Raw genomic sequence first — 24,661 nt, 5'->3', positions numbered from 1 at the left:
AAAGTATAGTAGTTGGTATATTTCTTACTTTTTACATTATGTATGTTTTTTTGACTCCTTTTCTTTTACTACTATAAGTAGTAGTCATAGTAGTAATATTATCATTATTATTGTTGTTGTTGCTGTTGTTGTTACTATTACTATTGGTTTTATCAGTATTACTAGTATTGTTGCTATAATTACTGCTATTATTCTTATTCTTCCTATTGTTATTTATGTAAGACTTCACATTATACATACATAAATACATACAGACACACATACATATATTCAAACATGCATACATACTATACAACTATGTATTCATTCATTTACATAGTGTCTCTTTATCACTCCCCCACCACCACAAATACAAGTTCAACTGTTGGGGCTGTTCTCAGCTTTGTCCCAGGCAGCAGGAGCTCAATTTGGGGCACTCTGATGGTTCTCTCTGGAACAGGCAGCATGGGAAAAGAGGGCTTTGTCAAGCTTACTTTTCCATTAAACCAATATCAAACAAAAAGAAAATAATATGACTGTTAAACTGGCCCCCTCCCTAGGGTGTGGAGGCAAACGTCTTAAGGCAATCAAAGGCACTATGGGCCAGTCCCCTCCTATTAGGGCCTTGGGGCAACCCTAAGTTGGATTAACCAGTCTTTATTCTGTACAGTAAGTGTTCGTTTTTTCTCTGTCAATATTGAGTATTGCAAAAAAAAGAAAGAAGAAAAAACGGCTTGACAAAAAATTTAACTTCAAAAACAAACCTGCCCAGAGCACCTGATGCTCTACTAATTTACGCTGCCTTGTCAAAAACTGCAAAAAAAACCAAAACGCAAATTGATAGTACTACCTCTCTCCCTTAAGGATAATTTATGCTCCCTTTATGTACTAAAATAGATACATCCATTGCAAAGGATATAAGTCTAACTCACCACATACTCACTCACTGACATTGATGTTAAGCAATACATCTGGATAAGGGCAGCCTACAGTCAATCGTTTCTAACAACAACAAACACAGCAAAGGTGGATAATGCACCTGTTCAGAAAAATTACAGTGAAAGCAGCTTGGTAGACGGTGGTGTTTTGTGAGGCCATTTAAAACACTGCTATGTGTCAACAAACATTCTTTGTTATGTCCTATGATTGTCTCGTGTGAACTATTGGCTACACTGCCCTCACAATTTTCAGTGGTAATGCACCTTTCGTCTGTAACCGTACAGTAAGCTTTTATGCCGGATGCGGACAAAGGCTTTCCGTCTATATCAGCATCTAATGTTGAGCACAAATCAGCCTTTAGATGTGAGAAGTAACACATCTCGATAGGTAGCAAGAAATGAACAGAAACACAAGATGCAGCTTCCCTCAAAGAGCTGTAATAACCCCAATCTTCTCCTCTTGTTTATTTATATATATGTATATATAATATTTATTATTTATATCAGCAAATGTGTTGATGACCTGATCACTGTAAGATGGCCAAGATCATTCCCCAATCAGAAGGCCTGTATGAACGGAGGGCTCAGCCAAAAAAGCTGCCTTTCGGTCAGGTGACAAAGAAGCATACATCACCACCAGAGCAAGAGTGAAAGCTGGTATCAAGGAGGCAAAGAGGAGACATCAGCAGAGACTGGAGAGGGTGGTGGTGCACAGAGAACAATCTACTGCTCACCATCACCAAGGAGTTTATTGTTGGTTTTAGAAAAAATGGAGGCAAAGACACACCCCCCCGAAAAAGGGCTCTGTTGCTCTATTGCAAAAGGTACATAAGTATCCACTGCCATACCACCAGACTACAGAGCAGCTTCATTCCACAGGTTGTGAGGCTCCTGAACTCATCCTCAACACTCCATTGTCTAAAATAGATGTAGCAGGACTCGAGGACTCAATTTTTATTATGTTTTTTATAAACCTTGTTTAAAAAATGACATCTACCTTCTTGTACTTGTACCATGTTCACATTCATTCTTTCACATTATAACAAAAACATTTTATGTTCTTATGTGATAGTGTCAACATTACACAAGGGATGGGACTTTGCTTCTCTGTTGACCATTAATTAATTTATTGATTTGAGGACCACGAGGAACCACCAAGTTCCACCTTAGACATTACCGATTACTATCTCTCACATGCAAACTGTGATATGACTCATCAACTAACTGCTGAGTCATGGTGTGTGTGTGCATGTTAAAGTGAGGGAGAGAGAGACAGAGAGAGAGAGAGAGAAAGGGGGTGGGGCCTAGTAAACGGATGCCCCGCCTTGCCATCACGACAGCCTCCCATAGAAATAATTCTTCTCCTGCCCCAACTTACTTTCCAATTCGTTTTTCAGCAGAGCGGAAGAAGCGGACCGTTTCCTGCCGCTTGACGGTCCACGCTGACGGCGGACACCGAGACCTGAGGCGCCGACACAACACATACCTGTCTGTGTGGCATGTGACTGTCGGCGAGCGTGTTTTTCACGCAGAAAGGAATAGGAAAAGTGGTCGGCCAGAAAAGGGCTCGACCTGTAGAGAAGACACACAGCTCTCCGGTGGTTCCCGGTATCCCGCCGTGACGGAGATGGAGAAGCTGTGCGGACCGGAGCTTCCCTTCTGGGTGAGTACGTCACCCATCGCCGGTGTCGGCTCCGGTGGTTTGTCATGACTGCTGCCGTGTATGTCACAAGATCTCCCATGGCCTTGTGTGTACTTCGCGTACTACCTGACAAGGTTGTACCACATTATGTCATGAGCTGCTTTTGTTTTGTTTCCGGGCAGCCATTCAGAGGTACACCACCGGCCACGGCGAACCATAAATAACCTACTTAATAGCATTTACTGTGTTAACGAGCTCCCAATTAATGTCATGTTAAATTAGGTGGTTTCGTTTGGTGTGTTAAGAAGTCGCACACGGCTGTTCTATCCCCGAGGAAGGACAGTCATGTAGTAAAATGTCAAACACAGCTTAATATTGATACTGTTTTAGTATTTATGATGCACCTCCGACACGATAACGACCGTAAACTTATCTCAGAGTCAGTATACAGTAGCTAGACTACTAAGCCCCTCTAGGAATAATAAAGGGAGAGCATAGTAGATGACAAAAGCAGAGAGTAGGAAGTACCGAGCCTAATAAAACACACCACAGTCCCACTGGGAACGTTTCTGTATGGTGATAAAAGCTCATACACTGGGCAGAGGGCCCTTTATAGAGGTATCATAGGAGGCAAAATCCCCATCAAGAAATTTTAATATCACACTCTGTTTAATTATAAGTATCGTACTACAGGCTAGTATAATGAGGTTGCTAATCAGTAGCACAACAAACACACAGTAAATCCCAATGGGAATATTATGGAAGTTTTGGATTTGTTTCACAGAGACCCACAGTAGCACTCACAACACCATGTAGACTGCCTGGATGGTGTCGCTCTATTAGAGTTATCTGAGGTCATGTTCGGTATCCTTTTCTCGCTGTGGTAATACTAATGTGGCTTTAATCTCGCAATGGTTGTTCTAGCCCTGTTGCAATTGTGTATTCCTACAGCTGTGAACCATAACAAGAAGTCCTACAGTACAGTTCACATATATTGATTTCTTGGATCCTGAACATCACAATTTTGAGAACTCAATTGCTGCAAGGTCCTTGATAACTTTTTGAATTTCACGTTGTTGTGTGTGTCGTGTGACCATGGGGAAGTGTCATTGTAGAGCTGTTGCAGCGGTAAATCACACACAAGGGCTGGGCAGTGTGGAGAAATCATGACGAGAAAACATGTAATGTGTGAATGTTGTGATTGGGATGTGAGATGTGACCAAATAGTGGTCTATCATGCAGATTCCGTGTGTCTGTAGTTTGTGCTGCATTTATGAATACGATATAGTTTACAACATACTGTATTTACAAGCTTATTTAACTTAAATATCATATATGAACATGTATCATTACAACTATATTCAGCATGTTGAACATTCATTGATATCCTGATACATCAACAAAAAAGCACACCCAGTCATTATCTCTACACTTATATGTATGCCAGAAGTCTGTAGCTGCTTTAAAGTAAAACCCTTCCTGTGGTGCTTCCATACATCATGTCCTATCACTTTTGATTGTTTCTTGGACTTTGAAACGCTTATACAAGTGATTTTGACATCCTAGACTTAGGATAGGACTTAGGATATATGTACTTCACAATATTCACACTCCTCTTAGCTTTGTTGTGGTCTCCATGAAAATATCTGTCTATTCAACAGCTAAATGCACCACTGTTTTCACCAACTAGTTTCTTACGCTGTAGAGTTTGGGTGGCTTGTTTCAAATTAAACACAGTCAGTTTTTTCTCTTAAGATACAAAAATTTTGATTTGTGTTTTTAATGTTAAAACAAGGAATACATAGATCAAGGTCTTTCATTTGTCATTTTATAGCACAGGGTTGATCATTGAAATGTAAGTTGTAGCCCCTTCATGCTAGACACACAAATATGCATATGCATAGAATACAATTACAATAAAATAAAACAATATAGTTATTTATATACATGCTGTGCATCAGAATCAGAATCCTTTTTATTGTCTTTGCACAAGTGTACAACAAAATTTTAGCAGCATCCGAGTATTCCACACAAATATAAAATAAAGTAAAAAGTACAAGTAGTAGTAGATATTATTCATACATACATACATTCATACATACATACATATAATATTCATACATATCTAAGAAATTATACAGTAGATATGCACATATACACCCAGAAAGTAACTATTCTGTGGTGCATGTTTTGAATTCATATCTGGGGGAAGATACTGTACTGTACCATAGTGTTGATTATGTAGTCCGTATGAAGACTGCAATGATCATTTTAATTATTGATTATTGTGCTGATTATTAATTGATTAATTGTTTTGCCTATAAATGTCCAAAAATCAAAAAAGCACTCATCCAAAACCCAAAGCCTCTTCATTTACTATCATAAATGGCAAAGAAAAGCAGCGACTCCTTATATTTAAGATGCTGGAACCAATAAGTGTTTTACATTTTTGCTTGAGAAATGACTTAAATATTAATCAGTTATCCAAATAGTTGGCATCTAATATTCTTTTAGATTAGTCGTCTAATTGAAGAAGCACTAGTTTGCATCTTAAAATTAAAAACTCAGCATAATCCAATCTTCAGTTTGTTGGGATTATGTATGAGTCCTGTGTTCCAGTTTCTGATTTCCTGTCGCTGTGTCAGCCTCAGTCCCTTTTTTTCATTCCATTTTCCTGTGACCAAACATTAGCCCGGAATTGGCTGGGTAGTAGGGCTGCATGACTCACTGTAAAACATCACAATCTCGATTCATACATCTATGTGGTCTCCTTTCTAGTTGACAGCGATTCACTTGCCTCCATTTCCCTATGCAATTGACATTGTTGACTTGTTGATTAATTCAACATTCAAGCATACAACTCAATCATCTGTCTCATTTCTCTTCCTCATTCACAGTGCTGTCAATCTGTGTTACCATAGTAACCTGACAAGCCAGCACGTGTAGGACAAGCAGGGAGGAGGCAGTCAAAAACAGTTTAGCCAGCCTCAATGTTTTTGCTAATGTGAGTAAATCTCACTCTGCCTTTGACCCCAACTTCACAGAAAAGCCCTGGCAGCTGCTGAGAAGCTCAGAGGTGAAGCACTTGTGCGGTGAAACAAACAAATGCTGGATGTGGGTTTTGACATTAGCTAGGTAGCTAACTTAATGCTATGTTAACAGAGGGTTGCCTTCACAGCTAACAACAAGTTTACAACATGTATGGTGATAAAAGGACAACAGTCATAAGTAGCATCTAGGGTTCGACTTCTGTCTGTGCTATGATGTTTCTGGCCTAAACTCATATGAGAATTAGATGCTTTTATCACATCTGATGAACATAAAGTTAAATGAATCACAACCACGTAAACCTCTAAGATTACATTATCAGAAGCGATGCCTCCCTCCTCGTCATCACAGGGCTTTTCAGTATCTAAACTTTATTACTTAGCAAGAAAGCTATCAGTTTAAAGTTATTTGTAGTATGTGAATGCCCTGTAGTGCACAGAACTTACAACCACATGCTGACATTGGCTTTGGCAATGCATAAGCGTTTGTATACAGTGTAGAGGTACATAATAAATATTCATAGTATTCTAAATTTGAGCATTTAAAATTTGAAAATAATGTGAATATTGAAAATATTAAATAAATAAATATTAAAGGTCCATGCTCTGTAGCTTAGCTCTTATTCTGGCACTTTTCTATCCCTTCATGGGGCGATCACAATGCTGATTGGGTGGTCTTAATGCTGTTGGCAGTGGTCGTCTCAAGGTCTGCTGAACTTAATCCAATCACCTGAACTTCCTTTTCCAATGCAAGTGAGTGCAGTGATAGGCAATGCATGCTTCAGCAGTAAAGGCAAATAAAATCACAAATAACACCATTATGTTCATTGGAGCAACAGGTTAAGGTACCACCAGTGCCATGTTTTGCTTCTATGCTATTTAGACTTTAAACATCACAACACTTTAAACTGTCTGTCTGAAGGTTGAGAGGCTTTTGTCCCACACTGCCATGACAAAACCCCTATGTGTACCAAACTCAAGAGCTTTGAGGCACTTTGTTGTTTCAAAAAGGGTTAAGACTGTGCACCTGATTTTCCACAGGCTGCATATCACACTGAGAGCTGGCTTGTTTATGGGGCCATCTGAGGTGACCCAAACTAGTTGCTGCTGTTTATATCCACTTGAAACAAACTGGAGGCAGTTGTTATCCTCCAGCACTCAACAGTGTGTAGTCAATGCGAGTCAATGTGAGTCAGGTTGTGGGCTTGGCCAAGGACTTCATTTTCAATGTCATTGTTTGTAAAAGGTGTTCCATGTAACCTAAACCTTTATATCTAGCCGATTGCTCAATCAGTCTTTACATAAGGAAAATCTACACGTGTATTGTCCCGTACTCCTTCAGCAGATTTATTAATAAACTTTCAAGTGACAGTCTGCATGCACTCTTTATGAAAAGAGGGTTTGAAAGCCCTCCCACTCTGCAAACAATGGCAGCTTTAATTTCATTCACTTTCATACTTGACTGACACAAGATCAGGATAAATTATGTCTGATTCAGGTCACTTTGATTTTACCCCAAAGCATACCAAGCGTGAGTGACTAAAACTGAATATTGGATCTGATGCTGATACCGGTATTAGGCAATAAGAAAAATATGTCATTGATATAATAGCATTATTCTTCATATATTTATACATTGTCCAAAATAACATCAGTGTACTAAACAGTAAACCTAAATTGGAATAAATACTTGTAAGTAGTGTGCGTGTGCGTGTGTGTGTGACTTCTGATATGTACTGATATTTCTGTGATAGGCCAATATCGGCTGATGATATCAGCTGCCTGACAAATGGGTTAGACTCTACTTGAAAGTCACTGAAAAGTCCTTGAACTGACGAGAAAACATGCAGTGTGTAAATACAATGATAGTGGTATCAGATTGTATTTGTGAAGTATAAGGCTGTCAAAGGAAACGCTTGTTTTTTAATCCTTATTGAATACCAGATAAGAGCAGCTATGAACTCTTGTTTTACTTATTGAAAAAGGTGGTGCTTATTTTAGAAATACAAGAGTATCAAGTTTTTGGTCTTTTTATTAATGAGTAATTTACTGTTGAATGACTATCAATTAGTCATCTAATCTCTGCACCAGTTACACCATAAGTGCAAATATTCAGCATCATAAATATGATCTATATCCTGTTCTGATGTACTAACAGCAAGAGCCTTTCTTGTACAATGTTAGGGCTGCACAATTAATCGATATATTATCTAAATTGCAATATGGCCAAGTAAAATGTCAGAGGCCGCAGATTTTTTCTTATAAAAAGGTTACATATGTGACAAATCAGCATTATAATAAAGTACTGTAGTGCTGCAGAGATGCCCTGGCCTACAAATATTGTTCTTTTGTTTATTTGGTACAATGACTAGAAATGTTAATGATTAATCATTGATTGATTAATCTCAGTTAAGAAATTAACTGATTAAAAAACACAAAAACATCCAAAAGTATCTTGTTACAAATGACAAATACATGCTTATCAAATATGTGTAAAGAAAATGTATTTCATTCAAATACAAGTCATTTGTAAAAACGAAAAAAGACTTTGTATACAAACTGATGTTATTACATTTTGGCCATTTAGTAGCCTTAATATACACACTTAAAATTAAGTCATTGATACTGTGCGATTTATTTGATCATTCAAGTACCTTGGTGTTTGCTTTATCCATCCTAATGTGGCCCTATCTGATTTTGCATTTTACAAAGATCATGTCAGTGTCCCAAACAGCTGTGTAATGGAGAAAGATCCACCATATTTCCTATGTTGGTATTGATGAACTGATAATCGATTGTTAAGGCAGCCGACTATCGTATAAAGAAATTGCTTAAAATTTGCCTTCCTAGTACTGACTCCAATAAATGTCACAACATCATGATTTCAACAGTTTTTTCAGTGAAAATGAAAATTATTATGCAACTGTGGTCATTACCATTGATCATGAATCATATCACAGTCATAATATTTCTCAAAATTATCACAATATGAATTGTTTTACCATATTGTGCAGCCCTATACTGTATGTGTATTTTATGTGATGTCTTCCTTTTACTTTGCTCCTACTGTCTGAGTTGACTATATTGTTGTTCTTGTTTTATTGATTTAACCCATTTCTTTTATTCTTTTTCTTATTCTTACTTATGTTCTTCTACTACTACTCTCAAATCTGTTCTGTTGTCCTCTACAATTTTGCATTGTCTTTGTCAAAGCACTTTGTAAAACTCTGTTTTTAAAAAGCGCTATATAAATAAAGTTTATTATTATTATTATTGTGTGTTATGCCTGTAGCTGCTTCACAGTAAAACCTTTCCTGTAGTACCTCTTGCATTGGATTGTAAAAATCCAGAATGCAATTGTGATTAAACATTGTGCAGCCCTATCATAAAATGTTGATAGTAAATGATGTATTATTGTGATATTAAGGTAAAATATTGTGTGCACTGGCTTTCTGGCTAGGAGACCGATAACTGATAATTGAAATCTTAATCTCAAACTGGAGAATAACCAGTGATGGAATGTAACTCAAGTAATGTGCTTATGTATAATTTAGAGGTACTTTGCTTCAGTGTATCCATTTTCTGCTACTTAATACTTTCACTCCACTTCATTTACTGTATTTGATAACTTTAGCAAGCAAATTCAGATTATTCAGTGCTGATCCGCGATTAATCCTGACGGCAGAGTGTTGTGGACGCTGAGACCACAGAGTGGTGACCACTCATAGAGAAAGGTTGCTACATCAGAGCCAGTCAAGTACAACATTTTTCAGTTTTTTATATGTCATTGGCAATTAGACACAAAAAACACAGATACCAACAATCGTAAAAATGCTGAATATCAGTCCTGACAATCGGACAGACCGATAATCGGTCCGGCCCTAGTACTGGTTGTGCATCTGCATGTGGTGTACAGGATGGGTTAATGTGTTACTCATCACAACTATTAATTGGATGCTTTGGCTGGGATGTGACTTGCATGTTGCATGAGGAGACTCATGAACAACAGCTCTGGTGGCCCTGCATTCAGCATGCCAAGTGCACGCGTCCAAACTTGCGACATCTTTGGCAATGTGTTGGTTGATAGGGCTGCACATTTTAGAATGGCCTTTTCTTGTGACCACCTCAAGAACATGTGCAATGATCATGCTGTTCAATCGCATCTTGATATGCCACACCTGACAGGTGAATGAAATATCCTGGCAAAGGTGAACTGCTTAATAACACAGATTTTAACACATTTTTTTTTTTTAATTGAGTTGAATTAATTGAATTGAGTGAAATAAGCCTTTTGTGTGCACAGAAAAAGTGTTGTCGCTTTGACTTGAACTTGAACAGGAAGGCATAGCAGAAGCAGAACAGACAGACACGTAGTACACACATTAACAGGCTGATCTAAGGCCTGTTTATGTGCTGCATTATATGCCAACAATTCAGCCTGTCAGCAGCAGCTTGGATTAGAATTGTGTGTTGCGGAAAGGTGCAGCCAGTAGCCAAAGTACCAAGCAACATTCACTAACTGAATAAAAACTAGGATCAGATGAAATCAGGAAAGGCAGAGCGTACATGGCAGAGTACATTTTAAGCACAGATTTGAGAGAAGCCTGCCATATTTCCTCCATCAGGGTGTTGCAGAGCCTCAGGGTCTTCAAAAGCTCTGTCCCCCAAAGTCTTCAGCTGGGAATGTCTGGAATAGATAAAAGCCCCCCCACCAGAGAACCTTAAAGTGTGAGCAGGGTCTTACAGGAATATAATATCAGAGAGGGATACTGAGGAGTCAGACCATTTAGTGCCTTGTACAGATAGAAGATACCTGTTTAATCCGGTTAAAAGCCTAGCAGCTGAGTTCTTTATTGTCTGTTGCTGGTCTGCATTTTTAGGCATTTAAAATGGATGTTGTAGTTATCCAGGCATGATGAGCTAGAGTCATGTAAAATACATTCTGTACCTTTAAATCTTAACATACTGTACTGTAGTTTGAATTCTGGCAATGTTCCTTTGTTGAAAAAAACATGTTTGTACATGTTTTGTAATGTGTTGCTGAAAGCTTAAATTTAAGTCAAACAACATTTCTACACCAAGATTTCTAGCAACAGCTTAACTGCTTAATGTATTTAGACAAGTACCAAACAGATGGCTGTATTCGAATGTTTGTGTTGCTGGCGCCTCTAAGAAGAATTGCTGTTCTGGCTGAGTTCATTTGAAGAACATTCGGAGACATCCAGTGTATTACTAGAGCCCAACTGATGTGAGTCTGGAAGTGGATTTTTGCAGCCAATGCCAAGAGAATTTTCTGTCTGAAGATAGTATTGATGATCCAAAGTACTGTATTCAATATGCCCAGCCATATCCACAGTCTATCTAATCAACTGATATCGATTGTGTCAAAAGCAGCACTCAAGTCAAGCAGTATAAGATTGGAACGAGTCAGCATCGTTGGTCATTAAGAGGTGTCATTAGTGAATTTTAGGAAGAGCAGTCTGTTATGATGGAAACTGAAAAAGAGGAAGCTGTTTTGATTGAGGAAGTCAGAGAGCATGATGACAAGGGACGTTCCCAGCTTCCCAGTAGTTGAACTTGAGAGTTGTGAAACTGTCTCGTTTGCATCTTACAGCCCTGTGACAAAATGCTGATTAAAAACTACTAGTGTATGCAAACTACATTATGTCAATGTGGCAAGTCAAATTCCTTTCAAACCTTCAAAACATGCGTGGCCCTTTTCTGTTATCCACATCCTACTACAGTAGGCTGCTCTGTGATTTATTATCCTTACAGTCTGCAAAGTCACTTCCCAGTCACTTCCTGTGTGTTCTGTAACTTTTTATTAGTTTTCATTTCCAAGTGACCCTGCAAATTCTAAATCATAACTTTTTGTCCACTCTGAAAAGGAATATCTATCCTATCATTCACATTTAAGGAATATGGTGTCTAGTAAACTATAAAGTATGCAGAAAAACACAGATTTAATGTTTTCCATGTCAGCGCCAACATGGCCAGCAGCAATTCCTGTCCTCCTGCAGTCTTTACTGTCGTCGGCCCCACATTCATACGACTCGACAGTTTTTTACTCTAACATAGAACAGATGGAGAGCCTGATATACTTTATTTTCTCAAACCTTGAAATACACTAGAAAGCATAAGTGAAATCTGTCACCCCCACACAACCATTCCATTTTGCATGGAGGATACTCTAAGTCAGTCATCATCATTTGAGGGCCACTTCTGCTGAAAAGATCGAAATCCTCTTAATTACCTGCTGTACGTTTACGTTAGATATGCAGCAGCCATACATGCCTGCCACGCATTACTCTGGCCATGGGTTTAGAAAATATGGGCTGACATTAAATCTTAACGGACTGTTCAAATCAGTAATGTATAAGTCACTGAGCCATGTACAAGTGTTCAAATTAAGTTTTGTTAGAGTAATTTAAATTGTCGTAGACATGGCGTCAGCTTGCTGCCAATGGCTTTACCACTAATGATGTCTCAGTCAATTATTGTCCATAATGCCCACTCACAGTATAGGTCTATATCATTCTGTGACATGACATCCACAGAAAAGGTTCATAGCAGATTAAATTTATGCGAGCAATGTGATAGGTTTGGATTGTGTAACATCTTGAATTCGAGGCACTTTTGAGTACAATGAAATTCTTAGAGCTTGGAAGCTGGAGAACATGGATTTATGTCGCTTGTGGCCCTGTCTACACACAACATCAAGTCACTGAAACGAAAGAGCACATGCAAACAGGAGCAGAGAATTAACTGAATCAATGTAAGTCTCATTTAAGTCTCATTCCTAGCTCATCAAGTAATGACGCTCTGGGTTTCCCAACTCGTCAAAAACTGACACGTTTGGGATTGTAGGACGGGTTGGCTGCCATCCCAAAGTGTCGAGTTGGGAATGAGACTCAAAAATCAACTTTTCTTACAAATAGCACCTTTAAGCTTAATTTTTGCAGAGAAATTCACCCATTATTTCTCTTCATGGTATTTGAGTGGCTGGTTCCAGTCTGCCATTCTTCTTTTGAAGCACAATGGAAATATTTTTTACAGAAGTCTTCTAGTGGGACACTAGTTGGGGCTTGTTTTTTTAATTTTTTTTTTATCTTGGGGTTGTCTGATTTTACTGTTTGTTGGCCCACACTACCGATAATATCATGATACAGTGATTCTGCGATAATCGATATATTGCAAGACATACAACAATACATCACGATATCTGTCAAACTGAAGAATACACAATGCCTGTAAGAAGGTAAAGTGCAGGATTTCTCTATTTATTCACTGCAATTTGGTGTCAGTTTCCTAGAATTTGGCACAAACTGAGATGAAACGCTGAACAAAAAGTGCATCAAGTCTTTGCATAGTGCCTCTGTTAGAAACACACTGAATGTAACTTGTCAGTCTACATGTGCCATCACATAAACTGGCAAAAGTCCAAACTGTCAGAAAATAGCACAGTTCTACTGCAAAACAAGTCTGTAAATAAAATTAACAGAACCATAGAACTATGAAAAAAATAAGTGTAAAAAAAAAACTTTCTCTATAAAAGGCACATATAAAATTACAAATTTTAGTTTGGTTGTAAACTTGTCCACATTTTATGCTTATACTTTTTAGAAGCTTAACAAACGTGTAACACATTTTAGTACATAAACGTAAAAAAGCTTTGCAAAGTAGTTTTTTGTATATCTGGACATATTTAACTGCTTATAAACTTGTTTTATATATAAACCTGGAACATTTCAGAGTTTACCAGCTTGCTTTACATAAACCTGAGAACATTTCAGTGCCTTGTAGTAATTTGTATTATGTAAACCTGAGCACATATCCATTCATCCTCAAATTTGCATGTTCGTCTTCCGAAACAGCAACTGATCAGCATGCTCAGAGGTGAGTGCACTTCTCTGAGCTTTGATAAGCACAGGTATGAGTCTTGTGCATCCCCCTGGTTTGCAGCACGTAGGAGTACATTTCCCACTCATTATCAATAAAATGGTCATAGGGGCCATAGAAAAAGATGATGTTAGCTACTTAAATGCACCAATCAGACTTAACCAGCATTTGAATCTAAGTGTGATGACAGTGGCGGTTTGTTGATAGGCCATTGTAAGTCCAATCCCACACATACCTGACTAAGCGCTTGAGTTTTCTACTGTTGAACCCTTAAAAAATAACACCTAATGGGCCATGTCACCAATTTCCCACATAACATTCAGTTTGCTCATCACAAGGAGTAGTACTTAACTAGGGTTGTGCTGTTACAGCCCTGCGCCTCACCCTTTTCATCCCACCTTTTGTTGAAGTTTCAGGTTACAAGTGTAATGATCACTGCCTTGAAGTCGAAGTGAAAAAAGGCCAGACACTCTGAATTTAGTAAGAACTACAGTTTGTTAAAGACGGCTTTTCTCTTATTTTTCATGATAATTGTCAGTAAAAGTCTGTTTTGTTTAGAAATGATGGTAATTTCTACTAGTTTCCATTTAATAGCTTTCCTTTGATATGCTTCTCACAGTCATCTCTTGACTACTAAGGCTTCTTGTCACTTTTCATATTTAATTATCAGTTTGCATGTGAATAAATATTGACTGTTGACTTTCTCAAGGCTCCACAAGCTTGTATTTGCAGTTATCAGTTCATTTTAAGATTGCATCGGTAAGCTCAAACCTTTTAGGGCCACAACTTTGATAAGCAACAATGAAGAAAAACAGCCTCCTTATCAGATGGAAGAATGTGAAAAGGGAGTGAGTTTATGCAAGAGCCACATTCTTCCATAGCAACCAAACAGCTTACACAATGTAGCATTTAATTTTTCTTGTATTAATAAACTGTGTACTGTACAGAAAAAACAAAAGTGTAAATATCCATCATACGAATAAGAATTGTTTTATATGCTCAGATGAACATTGCATTTGAAGCAGAAATGAATTAAACCAGGTCTCATGTACATTTAGTGCCTTGGGCAGCATGATAAGTATTGATGTGATATGTGTGAACAAAGAAAAACTCTTTGTTTCGTATGGTCAGTCATTAAACATGGGATTTGCTCAAGGCCTCCTACCCTGTGTGCAGTGGAGGTAACTTAATGCTTTTAAATTTGAAATTTACTTTTCAGTACTCTGTTCCATGCTGCGTGAGATAGGTATTGTTGCATGTAGTGTAAACACAAGTAATGTGCTTTTGGCAGCAGGAAGTAAGGAGAAATAAGAATGGAGGACATTTAAGTTATTGTGCTGTGCACACATTTGCAATGCAAACACTGCCACAGCCATTACTGCTCACAAATATATAGCAGAGACAAAAGCCAGTTATGAAAATGGAGCATTAGTGATGTCCTTTTTGGCTCTAGTGTGATGTCTTCAGTTAAACTGAATTGATATCTTTGAATAATTACATTTTTTTTATTGTGGTTTTGCTTTCATGGCTGTGGTACCACTGGTGTCTCTTTTATTTATTTAAGTCATTATATACAGACAGCAGAGAGATGACAGTAAACAAGGGAAAGAGGTGGGGAATAACATGCAAACATGCTGTAAATGCCTAGAAAACTGGGGAAACAACTAGCCTGGCTCTGTTCAGCAGTAAGTCTATAATCAACATTTGTTACCTCCGCTGAGGAGGTTATGTTTTCACCCCTGTTGGTTGGTTGGTTGGTTTGTCAGCAGGATTACACAAAAACTACTGAACTGATTTCCACTAACCTTGGGTGGAGGATGGCCCAGAATAGACCCTATTAGTTTATTTAGGTGGCTGGTATCTAGGAGTGAGTACAAGAGGGGACTGTTGGACCTTGGCAGAGGCATGTGCTCTCCTGAGTGCCACTCGAGTTTTCATTATGGGTTGATCTGCCAGATACAGTATTTCCTTAATTTGTTGTTTACTCTTTAAAAAAATCAGATATTGGTCAAAAATGCCCATCAAAGTACAGTTAAATATACCTTGTTTAACTGTACATCTTAAGTTCTCACATTTTGGAACCCGAAGCCATCAAACATTTGGCTTTTGTGCTTGTAAAATGATAATCAATTACCAAAAAAACTAAATGTTATAACTATCTCGTCTTTTTTCTATAATTCCAAGGTCCAGAATGTCAAAATGTCAAACTTGTATTATGATTCGCTGCCATATACAGTATGTTGAAGCAGCCAAGTAGTTCAATCAGGAGAGACTGAGTGAACATGAAGATTTATGGCCATGTGTACTAAAGAGAATGTGAAAATCTTTGGTGGTTAGACTCCATCGTGATGAAATAATATTTTGGGGAGGTGATGAAGCTGTGTGTAGAATAGAAAACCCCCTGATGGAGTCTCGATGCTGGTGGTTGTGATGGAGGAAGAAGGATCCTGGAGATCTGACAACAGGGGGAGTTGATTCTAGTGAATAGAACTGAGCCACTGGATGAAGAGCTGGAGGAGGAGGGGATGGAGGAGGGTCGTATGGATGCCTGAAATGACAGCTGACAGCAGAGAGGGGAGCGGTTTGAAGTTTGACAGCAGAAACATGATTGGCTGATCTGGTTGGTTAAATGGAGGAGAGAGAGTACATGAAGAAACGCCTATGTCAGGTGAATTAGAGGGAGCAGGGGGAGAGGTGACTGAAAAGATAGAGATGTAGTCAACAACTGACTGTATGAAATAAAGTACAATTATATATTTTAGAAATTTTGTAGGTTCCCCATTGGACTGAAGTGATTTTAAATAAGCACTTGTATAATAAATGTTCTGTACTCATTTTAGGGAAAATAAGGGCTGCATTTTAAAATACAATACATAACGGAGAGCTTTTGAAAAATGTTGCCTTTTAAAATAAAAAACAAAAACTGAGTACTTTGTTTTTCCCTTTTTCTTCATTTTTAACCCCATTTCACATCTTAACAGTCTCAGCCAACGTTATAAAAAACAATTTTATCTGGGCTGTAATGGTGTCAGTGCCAGCACATGTAGCTGGAGCAATATTATGTTTTCAAATAAAGGCGGCTGTCTGCACTATCAGCATTATTCTGTACACATAATTCAGTTTTGAGTGGGTATGCCTGCTTAAAAGACTTCACATTGACACTTTTAATAATCGTCACAGTCCCGACTGCCATGGTCAGACTGATTTTGAACTGCCTAATTGACATGTAAGAGTCCATTCTTGATTAAGCGTTCTGTTTTCATTGTCTACTTTTCTCGTTTTAGCTCATGCCATGTGGAATGTCTCTTTTCTGACTCCCATATTCCTTCAACAGCTGTCAGTGCCTCTGTGTGTGTATTTTCCTTTCCATCTCCAATTTCCACCTTCAGAGGTAAATGGAATGCACGGCTATGTTAAAATTTCAGTAACAACTAATCTCTACCTATCAACTACTTTGTGAGGTGTAACCAGTTTATGTTTGTTGATGAGTAAATCTCCTCTAAGTAAAAACTTTAGTCATAACTATGCTCAGTTTGAGCTGAACTAGGGCTGGGCGATATGGCTTAAAAATTTAATCTCCGATTTTTTCACACCAAACTCGATTTAAGATTTTAATCGATTTTTTTTCCTTCTCAAAAACAAACTACAAATGACAAAGAAATTATTAAAAGTATTGCTTTAATTTTAATGCTTTTATTGTAAACAAAATGGCCCTGCCATTGTAAACAGTGCACCTTCAAACTCACATGAAAAAATAAATAAAATTGCCTCTTAAAAAAAAAGTGGCCCTTTTTGATAAAATGCTTTTGTAAACATAACTTTAACATGTCAGATTGCATGCTGTTATAAAAACAGATCACTTTCCCCATTGGGATTGATAAAGTGTTAACATAACTTTCATTAAATACATTTTTTGCAAATAAATAAAAGGTGCCTTTTGTATACAATAAGTATTTTGTATCCCTGAAGATATGTAAACAAAATTAACGTCTGCATGCATTGCATAGTAAATATCACATGTTGGTAGATGTCCAGACATGGGGAGTGTGCTTGCTGTCTTTAGTTTCAACATTTCTTTTTTTTTTACACATTTTTGGCCAGGAAGACAAGCATGTCTACTACCTCTGGCTTTAGACATGCCCTGTTGCCGCTTTCTTAGCACATACCTGGGGTCAAAAGTTTTCAGCATGTGAATGAACCCCAACTTTTCCACTGTATATATGGGCACCGTATCTTTACTGATATGCAACGTGACTGCATCTGTAAAAGCTGTCCACTGGGCCCCTTTCTTGTCATACGGGATACAATGATAATGATTCTGCTCATGTTGGCTGCTTTTAGCGGGTGTTTGTGGGCTGCCGCGGTCTTGTGCATTTCGTAGTGAACAACATTTGTCCAGATCTGCTGCATGCTTCTGTTTGAGATGCTGAAATAAACTGGTCGTGCCACTGCCTTAAGCCACAAAAAAAACTACTGACGAGATTGTACCTTTTTGGGAACAAACTCTTTGCTTGCTGCCATGTTGTTGTTTTTGTCTCTCTTTTAAATAACTTCTTAAACCACAAACTCGAATTACCGATTAATCGCCCAGCCCTGAGCAGAACCAACAGTCGGTGCAGCTGTTGTGTTCTTGCCATCATGATGTTGCCAAGCAAAAAAAATAACCCCTCATACAACCTTCCCATTAAAAAACAGAATTTGTTTTATTAAGACTTCAATTTTCAAACAGATTGAACAGATGAGATATATCGTGTCAAAGCTGCCGTCGTCATTTTAACTTCCTGTCTGTTAGCATTGCTTCATGTTTACTGCACAGACATGAGAGTGGAACTGATATTCTCACTAAACTCTCCATAAGTCCATTTCCCTAAATGTCAAACTGTTCCTTTAAAATAAAAACTAAAGCCTTCCAATATTAAATGAATTACAGTACTATTGTAGAGACATTATTATTTGCCCATCAGTGAGATGCATCATTATAACAATGAAAGTCTCTCTTCTTTATCACTTTGTTAGCAGTTGCATCAGATGCTGGTGATGTGCAATATTGTCACTTTTTTCCATTTATACTTCTCCACTTCTTTTAAATGGCATCTGTTCATTTAGACACTGTAGGCTAGTTAAAATGGGAAAAAAAAGCAGACTGAATTACATAATGTTTACATCTGATCTAAAGTGTTAAGTGTAAACTTTCTGTTGAATCATCATGGGAAAAGACGTGAAATTCAAAGTTCACAAAAGAAGTCAGAAACTTTTCTCTTGTGATCTTTTAAATTGCTGCTGTTAAGAACAGTAATGAAACCATCAGTTCAACACTGCACAAGTGTTAAGGGCTTATGAGCCAAAATGTTAAGAACTTCTGAGGTAGAGTGGGACATTTTACAGCTACCCTTCATACCCCACTACACACACACCAACACACACACACACACACACTAGCATGAGCAATTACCCGTCACCTCCTTACCACCACACCACTTTCACACACACTTAGCCATATACACATGCTTCAGCAGATGGGTGTGGCGATTTATGGAGAGTGGCTAGAGGCGGGCAGCTGTGTTTATCTTGGTTCCATCTGCGGGTGGGCGTTCAACAGTGTTTGTTCAGGGGAGCACGATAACAGTTGTGTCAGGGCTGCATCTTGCTACGATCCATATTTACTTTACCTTTCTTCTGCGGATGTCCGCTGGATCACTCGTTTATTGTTCTTCAGCAGCAGAATAAATGAGTCATACTGTTTTCATACTATGTCATGGAAAAGTTTAACCTTGATATATCAACACGTGAAGCTTGTCTCACAGACTTCTCTTAACCTTAAGCAGCCCATGACCGTGTTTTCAGTGACCTAGATTTATAAAAGTGTATGAATTGGGGCACACAAAAGTATATATTGGAATGACCATGACCACAATGCTGACAACTTGAAGGGTCTTTTCAATCAATTTACAATAAAATCTACAGTGCCTATAAAATATATTAAAAAATTAATTCTTTAATGTCAAAGTGAAAACAGATTTCTACAAAGCAATGTCAATTAATTAAAAGATTATAATAAATAAGTGACTGCATAAATATTCACCCCCTTTAAAGTGATTGACCTAATTCAAAAGAGGACCAGCCAATTGGTGCTCGTAGTCTCATAAGTATTAGTATTAGTGAAATGGAGAGAGCGGTGAATGTATCTCAAGTGATTGTAGTATAAAGACACCTGTGTCTGAAGGTCCAGTCACTGGTAAATCAGTATTCCTAGCTACAATTAAACCATGTACGAAAAAAAGAACACCCAGTTCCGTTAAATCAACCATTAAGAAATGGAAGAAATGTGGCATATGTGTAAATGTGTAAAAATTCAGTCTGCACGAGAACTACGACTTGGGAGAATATTTATTTTCCAGCAAGACAATGATCCGGAGCATACAGCGAAAGCTACACAGAAATGGTTTAAAGAAAATAAGGTGAATGTTCGTAATACGTTACCCGTTTTATTTTCTTTTTCTTCCAGTTTTTTCCACTGCAAATTAGCACACAAACAACTTGGACCGTTAAGGCCGCGTCATTACCTTGACATGTTTGTGAGATCTTGTAGTGTGTGACCCCCTGTCGCTGATCAGTCACACAGTGTGAAAACCACATCGACTGTACAGGACAGCTATCTGACGACTTTGAAAGTTGTGTAGTGTGTTCAAGCCTTATTATAAACTAATCATTGGCTTCCACAGAACCCCTTTAAACAGAAAATCACAACCGTTCACCGTCTGAATTCATGTTTCTCTCTTTCACCAAACTAAGATTAGCTTAATTGCCTTGTTTATTCATCTTAAAATACACTTTGTCAAATTTGACAAAAAATAAATAAACACTCACCAAAACTGTCTTGGTTAGTTTTTCCACAAAGACAGTATCTGTATGCTCCACGACCACTGGACGAAGTGTGAAAATGTTGGAGGTGACTGTGTTGAAAAAGAAATGTGCTAGGTTTTCTGAAATTAACGGCTTCTACCTTATAGGCTAGACACACTGGATGCGTGTGCAACGCTGCTGCGTGGCGTTCTCTCTTGCTTTTCATTTTGGCATCCATGTTAATAGGTTAGACTGTTCACGCTGGATGCGCTGAGACGTGCTTCTGGAGGCTGCCGCGTCAGGTGATCTGGAGATTCAGAGTCTTGCCTATTTCTACCGCAACACATGCGCGGTTCTCAGCAAAAATAGACCTGAAAAGGACCTGTAGATGGCGATAAGCAGCAATTGCAGGTGTATTTTTGCTGTCTTGCAACAGAGAAAATAAATTAGACCTCTCCCGTTCGTTGTTTGCAAGCCAAATAACGTGGGAACCAGCTACTCCCTCTGGCCGACCAACCACTGCTCACTACTGGGTGAACGCATCACTAACTGTATGCTGCTTGGGATTTTTTTCCACGAAAGCTGCCACCGACACCCAGTGTACATCTTTGCTATTACAGCAAATGCAAGGCCTTTCATCAGTGGACCATAGGCTCAATCATCATTGAGTTACCTCACTCGGCAATAGATAGTGACTTAACAGATATTTATTTATATGTAAATGTTCGAGATTATTACTTTAACTTGCTTCATGTAGGTTGCTTGTAGAAGTCATAATCTTGGAATTTGAGGTTATTATGTTCTTGCTCTGAGGCTGTCAGCCAACTTTCTAAATGTGAACAACTGGCTTTCATATCATCTTTCCCAACCCTGACCACAGATACAAATATTAACACAGTGTTTACAGATTTCTGTTCAAGGAAAACATCTGGCTGAATGAAGTTATGGTGGTGTGTTTGTGTGGGTGGTGGAGGCGTGGTGATGCATGTGTGCACTGTCTGAAGTGTGTGTAGTTGTGATCTCTGCTGGTCAGTGAGATGGTTCAAATTGCACCTTTTGGGGTTGTTATTAAGAGATGCAGGACTTAAAGCTAAAGTGCTGTTCTCCATGTGTTGTGTGTCTCTGCAGGTAGCCAATCAAACACTCCACACAGATCAGCCGGACCTGCCAGATTGTTTCCAGCTCTCTGTACTGTCATGGCTGCCATGCATCTACCTTTGGGTTGTGTGCCCCATCTATCTCTTCTATCTCAAGAGGAACAACAGAGGCTACATCATGATGTCCATCATGAACAGATTCAAAACGGTGAGAGGGGATGTTGTTGTTGTAATTTTAATCATAGGGTACACAAAAGCAAGGTTACACTGATGCATCTGGTGGTATCGGTCACTCAGCAGTGTCCACTTCTGAGAACAGTTGGTCAATCAATACTTCACTGGTTGTCTCCAAAACAATTAGTTAAAAAGTAAGTAAGATTAGCTTTTTTTGGACATATTTGTGGAAACAGCATCAAGCTTTCGGCCTGTAGGGAGGCAGTGGTCTGATGTTTAAGTGCCGATCGTGCTAATAAAACTTGATTTCCATGGTATACTTCTGACTGAAGCACGTCATAGCCCTGTGGGCTACAAACATACAACACATTTTCCCTCCCTTTTTTAAAAAAGCCAACAGTTTTGGTTGTACTGATTTAAGACATCTGTCCCTGCATAACATTTAACATTTAGCAAAACAAATCATGCTGTTAAGTTGTTTGCATCCAGAAAGTGGAAACGTCTAATCTGTGCCAATTAGCCTAAGTTAGTAAACCTTGTTTCTTAATGCTAACACCATGGATGTATTAAGGACGACTGTACACCATATTCAGAATAAAGTCCCTTTAATTTCTATCAAAGTTGCCCAGAACATCATTGGTACCCATCAACCAAGCGTCAGTAATAAATGTCAAGGGAGATGTCTGCACAGAGGCCAAAGGATACTCGAAGACAAAACCCACCCCAGTCACAGTCTGTTCATCCTGCTGCCATCTGGCAAAAGATCTGGCAAAAGTATCCACTGCCATATCACTGGACTACAGAGCAGCTTCTTTCCTGAGGCTGTTATGCTATGTTCAGATCAAACACTGCGCACATTTTTTGCACGATTTTTTATTTTTTATAATTGAACATATATTCAATCATTTTGTTAATGACACTTTACGTCAAATAAGTATACACCAACAATTGTTTGCAAAAAAGGAAAATAATAACAATTTTGACTTGAAATACAAATGGTTATACTACACTGATGAATGAGCACAGAACTGGACAGAAACACCCTACCACCCTCTGTTGTTTGGATGAGTTATCAGCCAGCTCACAGTCTCTTTTACTTAAATGTATTTTTGCAGTAAGTAGTGTAATGAATGTTTTTTCACGTTGCTCCTCTCTCTATCTGTCTGCTCTCAGGTGTTTGGCTTGTTGTTATGGATTGTGTGTTGGACAGATCTCTTTTACACATTCCATGAGCTGCGGAATGGTCAGACCCAGCCGCCCATCTACTTTGTCACCCCGCTGGTTCTCGGCATGACCATGGTGAGTATATGTCCATCCAAAAGCAGTTGCACAAGAATTCACATTGTGAGAAGAAGCCTCTTTTGTAGACTTCACAGCCAAATGTGTCGTCAGCAAGGGTTCTGAGAAGAGGGAAAAAAGACCTTATCAGAGCTATGAAATATTAAATCAGCCTCAAGTGTGAATACATAAACGTGATATTTATCTTATCCTATTGGCACGAGAAGCAGGTAATTATCAGTATAAACTAAAAAAAACACATCATGCATCCCTTTTTCAAACATTTCTTTTAATAAGTCATGGCTTGGAGAGCCTCACAGAGCTTGCACTGTTGAAACCTGTAAACTTAGGACAGAATCGCTCATTTGACACATAAAGACAGACTGCTCTCATCGGTTTAGTATTTAAATTACAACTTTATCTCAGTTTATTACTTCTAAATGTGGACCTAATGTTCTTGTATGTCTTCATCCACTACTACTAATGCATTGAGAAACAGCTTGTGGCGCTAATTCTCCATTTGGTACCATCAAACCATTGCAGACTATGAGCGCACAAATTAGATGACACCAGTTAAACCTCAGATGAACAAAGATGATGTGGAAAACATGATGGAAACATTTCATGTTTTATGTCAGGGCGCTCCGATTGATGGGACACCGACTGTTATTGGCCAATATTCGTTGTAAAATGTTCGATTGGTGGTCTCTAAAAAGCCAGATCAGAAGAGCCGATCAGATAAAAAGATGAGACAGTTTCTCCATGCGCCGCTATTATGCCATAGCGTGCTGTAGGGCTTGAGACAAACTGTGACGCATCATCCCCCCAGACAGAAAATGTACTGACTAGGAACAGAAAATCCCAAATGACAATTTGAACTGACTATTTCTGACTACGGGGACTCGTATGCTGCTGCCATAGTTACATCTCTCTCCACTGAGCTGTTTCAGTACTAGTTAAATCACTGGCTGGCTTCTCAGAATGAGACATAACGTTGTGAGAAATGTTCCCCAGTACATATGTTGTGCTGGTGAAATCCAGCACTGCTAATCTGTATGTGCGTGTGTGGGTGAATGTGACAAGTGTTGTAAAGCGCTTTGAGCGGTCTGTAGACTGGAAAAGCGCTATAGAAATGCAAGTCCATTTACCATTCCATTTATAATCTGTATTGAAATCGACAAGAGGGGAGCTAGTTAGCTGTTAACAGCCGGGGAGCAGCAGAGTCCTGTGGAAAAGCAAACGGCTAACGGAGCTTAACACACAATCAGACTGAAAGTATCTTTTCAGAGGAACATGAAGCATCAAACAACTGCAGTTTAACAAATCAAGTTTACACTGAAAAAATGTACTGAAGTACTTTAGCTGAGTACAGTTTTGAGGTAAAAGTACTTTCAGTTTGGAGTAAAAGACACTTAACATCAGTGTGCATTTTATTAATCTTCTGTTAGAGATGAAAATAATCAGATATAAGCAGAGAACAGCTGGTGGAGTGGCTTCACGTGACAGAGACCTCTGTACAAAGACAACTTAGACTGCTAAATTTGGTGTCCTATTTACTTTTTAGTAATTCACTTCTTACAGTTCACAGATAACATTTCATATTGTTTAAATCTTTTTCTTCAAAACTATCAAAATAAATGTCATTATTTCCTCAACATTTAAATGGTAATTTAATTATGCCACTAATAAATAATGACTTTAGATAGCAAAAAAAAGAAACAACTTTTGATTGGTGATTGGTATCTGCCAGTACTGCTTTCTAGC

The 24,661-nt window shown here is 38.4% G+C and overlaps 1 protein-coding gene across 2 annotated transcripts in view; it reads left to right on the top strand.

Moving 5' to 3' along the window:
- Positions 1-2,290: 2,290 nt before the first annotated feature.
- abcc3 (ATP-binding cassette, sub-family C (CFTR/MRP), member 3) overlaps positions 2,291-24,661 on the top strand; it is a 62,534-nt gene continuing 40,163 nt past the window's right edge. For both annotated transcript variants that reach the window (XM_084341635.1, XM_084341636.1), the window contains exons 1-3: positions 2,291-2,580; positions 21,477-21,653; positions 22,793-22,918. In XM_084341635.1, the coding sequence (XP_084197761.1) occupies positions 2,545-2,580; positions 21,477-21,653; positions 22,793-22,918 (339 nt within the window). In that variant the 5' untranslated portion in view covers positions 2,291-2,544. The remainder of the gene's footprint in view (positions 2,581-21,476; positions 21,654-22,792; positions 22,919-24,661) is intronic.

This window comes from Pagrus pagrus, assembly GCF_965226575.1.
Source record: "Pagrus pagrus genome assembly, chromosome: 21".
Lineage (NCBI taxonomy): Eukaryota > Metazoa > Chordata > Actinopteri > Spariformes > Sparidae > Pagrus > Pagrus pagrus.
This window is presented reverse-complemented; position numbering and strand designations above follow the sequence as displayed.